Here is a 10459-nt window from a genome sequence, read left to right on the forward strand (position 1 = left end):
GCGGGGGGGCTCCCACCCTGTGCTCCTCCCGCTCCCCCCTGCAGACGCTGCAGTGACCCAGGCTGGGGGCAGGAGGGTGGGGAGTCAGGGCCCAGAGGCCACACACCCACCTGCTCTCCCCTTACTGCTGGCCTCCCTGCCGGTACCCACTGCGGAGGGGGACAAGGTGGTCCCCGCAGCGTCTCCGTGGTGAGCGCTGCTGTGCAGGACCAGATTCTCCCAGCTGTCCAGCATGTGGCTGGGAGAAGGGCAGGGCTCACCTCTCTCGGAGCCTTTGCCTTTGCAGCCTGGGCACGGTGACAGCGGGGCTGGTAGAAGGGACAGGGCCAGGACCCGGGAACTCTGACTTGGGCGCTCAGCCGGGGCTGCCTTCCTCCTGAGCTCCATTTGCTGGTCACCAGTCCTGCCCTCTCCCGGGAGTCCTGCTCAGCCCTGTTTCTAAGGGCTGAGGCCCACAGGCTTCCAGGAGATTCTGTAGCCCGTAGGAAACCAAAGACGAGAAGTGGTGTCTGGAGGGCTGACCCTGCCTCCCTCCTCCGCAAAACATACTCTCTGCTCCCACCGCAGACCCGGTTACATACTTAGTACCCTAATGGCCTGCAGGGTGGAGGGAGCCAGGGGAGGCTTTTTGTGCACCTGCGCGTGTTGTGTGCTCCTCCTGGCGGGGGGAGGGGATGGTGCTGGGCCCCAGGCTCCAGCCCCCCCCCCCCCCCCCCCCCCGTGCCTGTGGCTGGTCTGCTGCTCGTGTACGCTCACTCCTCGCTTTGTCTCTCTGGAGCTGCAGTCCAGTACTTTGTAACCCGTCACACTGTGTGTCCTGGTGTAAATAAACTCATCCAGGCAGCCCCTTCTGAGGCCACTGTCTGTTCCCTGTTCCCCACGGAGGCGAGGTTCTTCTCCCCTTCCCAGTCCATGCTGCTGTTCTTCCCTCCAGCCCTGGCCTAGAAGCCAGCGTGGGCCTCACAGGTGGGAGACAAGGCCTCACTGGGTGGAGCCAGCGCATCTCTCGGGACCTCCAGTGGGGCTGAGGGGCCCCCGCTCCCCTGCAGGAGCAGTGCAGAATGGTGGCCTGGCAAGGCTGAGTTCTGTGCCCATGGGCGCAAAGGCAAGAAAGGAATCCAGAAATTTCAAGGGCTTTATTGAGGCTGCCCGGAGCCTCCCCTCGCAGTGGTGCAGGAACCCGTTGGTCTCGCCGTGGCCTTTGCTCTCTAGGGGCCTCCGAGGAACGGCAGGAGAGGGCCCTTTTTGGGGGCCGAGACCAGGTGGTGGGACAAGTGGGGAAATGCCAGAGAGCTGGCCTGCTCGGGGCTGGAGGGGGGCTGTGCCTGGAGTGTGGAGGTCACAGAGTGCTGGCTCGGTGGGAGGGGCGGGCGGGGCTGAAGGAGGCCCAAGAAGTCAGGAAGAGCGGATGGGCGGAGCTTCCTGGGCACTGAACGTGTACACCGCCCAGGGCACGAGGGCCAGGACCAGGAATGGCCAGAGGGTGTATTTGAGGAAGTTGAAGATGTAGAAGAGGCTGACCTGAGGGGGGTGGCCCAGCCAGTCCAGAGGGCCCAGCAGCCCCATAGCCAGCAAAAGGCAGGCTATCTTCTGGCCATTTCCCAGGTATGCCCGCCGGATCTGGGCATAGCAGGGAGAGTGCAGGGCGATGCCCAGCCCCAGGGCAGCCCCTGAGTCGCGGCTCAGGGAGGCAAAGGGCCGGCTGTCCAGGTGCACCCACTCAGGCCGCTCGCACCACTTGGAGGCCAGGTTGATGGACCTGTGGGAAGAAGAGTCTCGCCAGGAAGCTGCAGCCCATGGGGCCGCTGGCTCTGAGCCATCTGCCTTGGGGACCCACTCCCACACTGGGCTGTGACCTCAGGAGGGTCAATGCTTAGGGACAGATAATGCGCCCTTTTATTGCTAGGACAAACCAGAGCCCCATCAGACTAGGTGCAGGTGAGACAGGCCCCAGCCTTCCCAGGCTTCAAAGCGGGACTTACCAAGAAAGATCCAGGCCCAGGCTAATGAGCGTCCAATAGATGAGGCTGGCACCCAGCATGAGGGCCAGCGCGGTCAACCCATAGAAGCTTAGCTCCCGCTCCATGGGTACCCGAGGGGTCATCAGCCAGCCCAGGATAGCACCTAGGAGAATGCAGTGACAGCAGCTGCACGAGTTTGGGGATATGGCCCCTCACTCTGAACTGCAGTGCAGGTTGAGATGTAAGGGGGGCCCGGAGCTTGGCTCAGTGGAAACGGGGAATGATGGGAAGACCCTACACTTGTCCTCCCACTGCCAAAGGCGCCCTCCTGGCCCACTGTCTTGCCCCAGTTGCTCACCGGTTAGCAGGCCAGCCAACACCTGATGAGGGAAATGTGCTAACAGGAAGACCCGGGACAGGCCGACCGCCAAGAGGAAGGTGAAGTAAGCCAGGCTGGGAATCGCCCGTATCCAGCGGCTAGAAAGAAGAGAGGCAAAGGGCTTGGGGACACAGCGGGCCTCCCTCGGTGCCCATGCGCTTCTTGGTTTGACCAAATACCCAGGGGTCCCCGGAGCTGCAGCCCCCAGGCTATCATGCTGCTGGGTCTTTTGGGCCCAGGATGCCATCGCCCAGACTCTCCACGGAGGACAAGGCCAAGGGTATACCTGTGGGCCCGAGTGGCCATCTGGGCAGAGAGGGCCGTCATGATAGGCCAGAGGGCTGCTCCTGTGATCATGCAGTGTCCAGAAGGGCTGCCTGCCGGGGAACCCAGAAGCACACGGTAAGGATGGAGGCAGGAGCTGGAGCCTGCCAGGACATCTTCCTCCCAGCTCTGGCCCACGGCTCCCTCTGGCTGGAGGCCTCTGCTGTCGGCCTTCTGCCTTGAGCAGCACTGCGTGGCTCTACTCTAAACAAGGGGGCAGCCGGGCAGTGTGGTGCCTGGCATGGCCACCCTCCTCCTGGTTTAAGTTGGGTTTCCTGGGGCTTCCATGCTCTCTGATCCAGTAGCTGAGATGCTGGGCCTCTGGTTGGACCACCCTGGCTGAACGGTCCTGGGAGAGGCTCACTCAAACCCAAATCATATTGGGAAAAGCAAGAGGGTTGAGGTTTCCCACCTGGACCAGTTTCACAAGAAGATGGAAACTGGTGAACCTGGGCTGGAGCCTGGTTGTAGTACCCAGACTCATGGACCCACCAAAAGGGCCTGTCTCCGAACAGAAACCTGGAAGAGAAAAGATGCAAGATGACATTGCGGAGGGGTGAGGGAGGGCAGAAGGATGCCTCAGAATACTCCAGGGGGTGGGAGGAGGTGGGCCAGCGCTGTGGCACAGCGGGTTAAGCTGCCACCTACAGGGCCGGCATCCCATATGGGCGCTGGTTCAATTCCCAGCTGCTCCACTTCAGACCCAGCTCCCTGATGGCCTGGGGAAGCAGCAGAAGATGGCCCGAGTGCTTGGGCCCCTGCGCCCTCATGGGAGGCCTGCAGGAAGCTCATTTCCTAATTTTCATCTGGTCCAGTTCCCGCCATTGTAGCCATTTGGGGAGTGAACAGGGGATGGAGGATATCACCATCTCTTCCTCTCTCCGTAACACTTTCAAATAAAACACATCCAAACAAAACAAAACATAAACTACTCAGAGGGCCTGAAGCATGGGGTCAGGATAGGGTCCCGATTCTGAGCTGTTACCTTGCCATGGTCTCTACCTTGGCACAGGACAACACACACTATTTTAAAAGTGATACAGAGGGGTCGGCGCCGTGGCGTAGCAGATAAAGCCGCCACCTGCAGTACCGGATTCCCATATGGGCACCGGTTCCAGTCCCAGCTGCTCCACTTCCGACCCAGCTCTCTTCTATGGCTTGGGAAAGCCGTGGAAGATGGCCCAAGTCCTTGGGCTCCCACACCCACGTGGGAGACCCAGAAGCTTCTGGTTCCTGGCTTTGGATCGGCGCAGCTCTGGCTGTTGCAGCCATTTGGGGAGTGAACCAGTGTATGGAAGGCCTCTCTCTCTCTCTGCCTCTGCCTCTCTGTAACTCTGCATTTCAAATAGTAATTTTTTTTAAAGTGATACAGAGACAAGTTGTGGTGCTCGTGTGTGTCAGTGTGTAAATGCACTGGGATACTCGGGCGCCCCCCTCACCGCTCCTACTGCAGGGCCAGCTCTTTACTTCTCATTGAGACTGCCTGGACCTGGCTCTTCTTCCCAGACCTCACTCATCCTCCTCTCTGTGGCTGAGTCCAGCCTGAATTACCTGCCCCTGAGCTACTGAACTGAGCCTCTCACATCTGAAAGTGGCAGTGGGGAGTGGGTCACAGAAAGGCTGGAAAGAAAGAGAAAAATATTCAAGAAAATATTGAATATGGCAGAGAAAAGTATTCAAACTCCTCTGGCCTAGCAGGTGCTTGCCTGGGCTTGGGGAAACACAGTGAAGAGGTTTTGGCTATGGGCACAAAAGGAAACCGTGGGAGAGAAGAGATGCGAACAGCAAGCGGAGTATGGGAGAGGGAGACATGGGGAGGCTTGCCCCCCCAAAACCTGGGCTTTGCACCCACCAAAGGCTCCACACATGCTTAGGTAATGACTGGGGACATACAGAGTGTCTTCTGATGGAGCAAGTGTCGTGGGGCAGTAGTTAAGCTGATGCTCGGGACACCTGCCTCCCATAAGTGTCTGATTTCATATCCCTCTTCTGCTTCCGACTTTGGGTCCCTGCCACCCGCATGGGACATGGATTGAGTTTCTGCTCGTGGTTTCAGCCGGGCCCAGCTCCGGTTATTGTGGGCATTTGGGGAGTGAACCAGCAGATAAAAGATCTCTGTTTGTCTTTTTCTTTGAGTCACTTTGCCTTCCAAATAAATAAAAATAAATTTTCAAATCTTTTTTTTAAGATTTACTTATTTTATTTGAAAGGTAGAATTACAGAGAGGGGCTGGCGCTGTAGCGCAGTGGGTTAGAACTCTGGCCTGCAGTGCCGGCATTGCTTATGGGTACCAGGTTGAGTCCTGGATGCTCCACTTCCGATGCAGCTCTCTGCTAATGTGCCTGGGAAAGCAGTGAAGGATGTGGTGGATGGCCCAAATCCTTGGGGCCCCTGTACCCACGTGAGAGACCCAGAAGAAATTCCTGGCTTTGGATCAGCTCAGCTCTGGTCATTGTGGTCATCTGGGGAGTGAAGCAGCAGATGGAAGACCTCTCTCTCTCTGTAACTCTGTCTTTCAAATAAATAAATTAAAAAAAAAAAAAGAATTATAGAAAAAGAGGAAGAGACAGAGAGAGATCCTCCACGTGCTGTTTAACTCCCCAAATGGCCGCGATGGCTGGAGCTGGGCCAGTTGGAATCTAGGAGACAGGAGCTTCCTTGGGATCTCCCACATGAGTGTAGGGATCCAAGCACTTGGGTCATCTTCTGCTGTTTTCCCAGGCGCATTAGCAGGGAGCGGAATCTGAAATGGAGCAGCTGGGAATCAAATCAGCACCCATGTGGGATGCCAGCCTGCTAAGCCACAGCACTGGCCCCATAAGTTTCCTTTCCTTTTCTTTTCTTTTTCCTTTCCTTTCTTTTCCTTTTATTCTTTCTTTCTCTCTTTCTTTATTCCTCTCTTTCTTTTTTAAAGATTTATCTATTTATTTGAAAGAGTTACACACAGAGAGAAAGAGAGGCAAAAAGAGAGAGAGAGGTCTTGCACCCCTGGTTCACTAGCCAAATGGCTGCAATGTCTGGAGCTGCACCAATCCGAAACCAGGAGACGGGAAATTCTTCTGGGTTTCCCACATGGGTGCAGGGGCTCAAGCACTTGGGCCATCTTCCACTGCTTTCCCTGACCATAGCAGAGAGCTGGATTGGAAATAGAGCAGCTGGGACTCAAACCGGTGCCCATATGGGATGCTGGCACTGCAGGCAGCGGCTTTACCTGCTACGCCACAGCGCTGGCCCCTACATCTTTAAATCTTTGAGAAAAAAAAAGTGTCCACTGAGAGGGGTGGTCTGAGCCTTGGGGCACAGGAGTACCGGGGGGCTTGCAGAGACTCAGGGAGGAGGACACACAAAGCCACAGGCATCAGGCAAGGCACGCGTGAGATGGAGCCCAGAGAAGAGCCGAGGAAAGGTAATCTGTATCTCGTTTCTCAGCAGTCATGCCAGCGTCTCTAGGTACCACCCTGTCTTCCCTCGGGCTGGAGATCTGGCACCAGAGAGGCTGAGGTGAAGGGAGGCGTGGCAGCCTGCCCAGCGGACAGACAGGACAGGTGGCATGAAGAGATAAGCCCCAGGGCTGAAGGGCCTCCACCCACCTGCCTGGGATTCCCTGCGTGAAAGGGAAGACAGAGAAAGTGTTCCCTGGAAGGCGGTGAGCCCAGGGCGCTCTGAACTTCACCTGGGGACCTTAGTAGCTGCAGACCCCAGCTCAGGAGCTCTGGCCTGGGGCCCGCAGTCTCCATTTCCAGCTGCCTATGCTGCTGGGCACTGTCCAGAAACCACGCCTTAATTTCCAAGGGTTCTCTGTCCTCAGCAGCCAGCCTGGCACAAGCGTGCCTCTTAAACATCACGCCAAATGAACGAACAGATGAATAGAAAGCTCCTTAAATCATCATCCATGTGAAACACAGACTCCCAACTCATCGGAAACCAGCCGTCTGGGGAGACGGAGGAGGGGGTGCGCGCATTTCAAGCCCCTGCCCCTTAGGCGAGCCCTCTGATCAGGCCGGCTGAGCAGGATGGGCAGGATGGGTGGACTGCGAAGTCTCCGTCCGAGACAGATGCACAGGGATGCTCAAGGCGGGAAACGAGGGCTGCGGGGAAGGCGTGGGGAGGCCTTTGACACACCTGCTGAGAGACCAGGGCCTGCACAAGACAGGGTTCTCGGGGGTGGGGGCCAGGTGCCGGGGGGCTTCGCTGTCTCACCACTTGAAGACGAGGTTGAGCCATTCGGTGATGAGGCTGATCCACAGTACCGCGACACCTACGCGGCGGCGGGCGTAGTAGGCCGCGGGGAAGTAGAACAGAAAGAGGCTCTTGGGATCGCCCAGAAAGGTGACCCAGAGCCAAACGTTCTCCAGCCAGGGCAGCCGATTCTGCAGAGCCTCGGCCATCGCGATGCCCGCGCCCAGCGCGGACTCCATGGCCGCCGCGGAGCAGGCCGAGGCCGGGCAGGCGCTAGTGCGGAACCCGAGGACTGCCGGCGACAACCAAGCGACTACCGGCTGCCCTCCAGAGCCCACCCTCCCGAGCCCGCGGCCCCGCCCCCTTCGCCCGCGGCCGGCGCCAGGCCCCGCCCCGGCCCCGCCCCGACCACGCCCCCGGCAGGACAGGCTCGCGGGAGTCGCGCTTCTGGCTCCTACTGCTTCCTCCTGCGCTCTTCCCCGGCCTTCCTCTCTACCGAGCGCCGCAGGGGACAAACCTTCCCGAAGGCGTTTCCTCAGGGCCCCACGTGGCCGCCGGTGCCGGCACGTGGGCAGCCGGCGTGGTGGGGACACGAGCTGCCGTTCCGGGTCAGGGGCCGGAGTAACCGGCGCGTCCGGGTCCGTGAGGGTGGACGTGTGGTCACGAGGCCAGATCCCTGCCAGACCGGACCTCTCTCCTCCAGTACCGCCGAGCACCAAACGAAACCTCCACAGATTTCTCCAGTAGGCGGCCTTTCGAAACCAGGGAGCTGAGGGCAGCCCTGAATTCACACACATCCTTAATCGCTCCAGGCTTTCTCCCCCAGAACCCCGCCCCCCAATTGTAACGATGCTGATTTGGACAGATAAGCCTCTTTGTTTTGAGCGGTGCGGTCTTCGCTAAAGTCTTGTGAATTTAGCCAAAGTCAGGCTTCCAGGTCCAACTGCCTGCCCTACTCTTTCCATCTCACAGTCAGGTGCAGATGAACCGAGAGATAGTGACAGCTTGGGTATGGAAGGAGGAGCGGCACCGAGCAGGCCAAGTTGGGAACAATGACTGACAGCAGCACTCGCCAGCGAGGCTCGCTGCTTCAGGTCCCGCTCTCGTGGGAGACTCTTCACTGGCTCCTCAACTTGGTTCCTGCAGAGTGTTCCGATGAGCGGATGAAACCCAGAATGCAAGGCTGGGTCTTCTTGGAAAGAGATTAATGGCACTAGTTATAAAGGTGTGAGGGAGAGGAGCTGAATTTAAATCTCAGTTCACTCCCTTGCTGAATGTTTGCAGTTGCCCCAAGGAGAAAAGTCCCGAAAAAGTACCCAGTGTTTGAAAGTCTGCCGTGGCTCCGGCTGCAACCTCCACCGTCTACCCCCACACGCCATAGTTTTGGGCTAGTTGCCTCTGCCTGGACCATGGCCACCCACGTTCCCTGAGGATCTGTCAGGTCTCAGCTTAGATATTTTGCTTCTTCCAGAAACCTTTCTTTCCTAAGGATGCCTGGAAGCCGTAGCAAAGTGTCAACAGGCACGCCTCAACTGTCTGAAGCTAGGAAATGAATGTTAGATCCCCTGCCGTTCCCAGCAGTGTAGTGCACTCGCAGCCACTCTGCGCCACCTGGCCTGGGATGGGAATCGGCGCTTTGTCCAGGGTCCGCATGCTGTGTGTGCTACCCATCTGGTAAGTCACTTAGCAGCCCTCCAGCTGATCAAATTCACTGCCTCAACCGCTCTGATACCACAGTGCTTGTGTTCAAGTCGCCATTGTTTCGCTTCATAATGTCCCCCAAGCACAAAATGGTGATGCTGGCGACTCAGATGTGCCCAGGAGGAGCCAGAAAGCATATCCTTGAAGAGTAAAAGTAGAAATATAATGAGAGGTGGAGAGAAACCATCCTTCCTCTGTTGTTGAAACTGTAGCAACGTTATCATCTCTCACTCTAGAGTTTGTAAATCAAGCTTTATCACAAGAATGCACGTGTGGGAACTTAGCGTATGCAGGATTCAGTATTGTCAGGGAGTTTCAGGCATCCGTGGCCAGAGTGGTCAGAGGGCTCAGCCGCACTCATAATGGAGTGGTGGTTGCTGCTGAACAAGGATGAGACAGGAAAGTTCTCTGAAAAACCCAGAGTAGACAAGAGAAGACTTTTTATTCCTATTATGATGACTGTACCAACACTCACAGCACCTGTTTCCCGCAGGGCAAGGAAACACTTCTGAACTTTGTTCAGGCTAAGCAGCGCCAAGGCCAGCCCTCTGCCTCCCTGTGCAGTGAAGAAAGGTCAGCCTGGCTTTTGCATATGAGGATGCAACGCATCTGCATTGAGGGGTGGGTGGGTGAGGGCTGGCAATCGGTGGGGGGGGGGCTTGAGAGTGCATCTGCATGGTCCATCTGCATGGTCCCTCCTATAAGGTTAAGAGGGTACGGGACCCTAACTCTTCCTTTGTCACTGTCACCGCTGCTCAGGCCTGCCCTCTGCCTGGCTTTCTGGGGGACAGGGCAGGAGGAAGATGGAGAAGCGTCTTGTGTCCCAACGGTGATGGGTGATCATGGGGAGACTTCCCACCATTCACTAAAGACCTACTACATGCTGTGCACACATCCACATTCGCTCGTTTATACTTAACTATGAGGCAGCTATTGTTATCCGATGCACTGTGGCAGTAAGCAGCACCTTCTCTGGAAAGAGGTAGATCATGTCCTTAAGAGTGGTGTGACCTTGGCCAAGCACAGTCATAAGACTTAATTTCTGGGGGCTGGCATTGTGGCATAATGGGTAAAACTGCCACCTGCAGCGCCAGCTTCCCATATGGGTGCCATCTTCCACTGCTTTCTCAGGCCATAGCAGAGAGCAGGATCAAAGTGGAGCAGCTGGGACTCGAACTGGCACCCATATTGGATGCCGGCGCTTCAGGCCATAGCTTTAACCCACTGCGCCACAGTGCCTGCCCCATTAATAAATCTTTTTTTAAGGAGTTATTTTTTTCTTTGAATATTTATTTATTTATCTAAAAGGCAGAGTTAGAGAAAGAGAGGGAGAGACAGATTTTTCACCTGCTGGTTCACTCCACAAATGGTTCCAAAGGCGAGGGCTGGGCCAGGCTTAAACCAGGAGCCAGGAGCTTCTACCAGGTTTTCCATGTGGGTAGAGGGGCCCAAGCACTAGAACCATTTTCTGGTGCTTTCCCAGGCACATTAGCAGGGGGGCTGGGTTGGAAGTGGAGCAGCCGGGAGTTGAGCAGTCACCCATATGGGGTTGACTTTACCCACTATGCCACAGCGCCAGCCCAAGACTTAACTTCTTCATCTGTAAAACGAGGCTATGGGTTCCTACCTTAAAGGGTGTTGGCTCAATAAGTGATAATACACACGCCAAAGAAGAAACAGGGTCAGGTTAGTAATTTGCTCAAGGTCATATAACTTATTACTAAAAAGGCAGACCTGGGATTCAGATTCCGGTTTATCCAACTCTATAGCCAATGTGCTTCCCACAATCACTTTGTGATTCATTATAATCATCTTGAGCAAGTCTCATTAAGTCCTCTGGACTTCCGACTCATACGTACAATGGGAGAGTTCATTCATTCAACTCTTGTGTGCAAGGTGTGCACCTAAGGGAGAC

At 56.4% G+C, this 10459-nt stretch overlaps 1 protein-coding gene across 2 annotated transcripts; it reads right to left on the reverse strand.

Moving 5' to 3' along the window:
- Nucleotides 1-1121: 1121 nt before the first annotated feature.
- G6PC3 (glucose-6-phosphatase catalytic subunit 3) lies at nt 1122-7233 on the reverse strand. 2 transcript variants are annotated; one of them, XM_002719432.5, is made up of 6 exons: nt 6865-7233; nt 3077-3183; nt 2627-2717; nt 2320-2438; nt 1983-2124; nt 1122-1759 (listed from the first exon to the last, which is right to left on the reverse strand). In XM_002719432.5, the coding sequence occupies exons 1-6, from the start codon at nt 7080-7082 to the stop codon at nt 1396-1398; spliced, it is 1041 nt and encodes a 346-aa protein (XP_002719478.3). In that variant the 5' UTR covers nt 7083-7233; the 3' UTR covers nt 1122-1395. The 2 variants fall into 2 exon arrangements, with proteins under 2 accessions (XP_002719478.3, XP_051681680.1); XM_051825720.3 differs by having other exon boundaries at nt 6787-7193.
- Between the last annotated feature and the right edge of the window lie 3226 nt (nt 7234-10459).

Source organism: Oryctolagus cuniculus, chromosome 17, assembly GCF_051225735.1.
Source record: "Oryctolagus cuniculus isolate XC-2025 breed Fujian yellow rabbit chromosome 17, ASM5122573v1, whole genome shotgun sequence".
NCBI classification, from domain to species: domain Eukaryota; kingdom Metazoa; phylum Chordata; class Mammalia; order Lagomorpha; family Leporidae; genus Oryctolagus; species Oryctolagus cuniculus.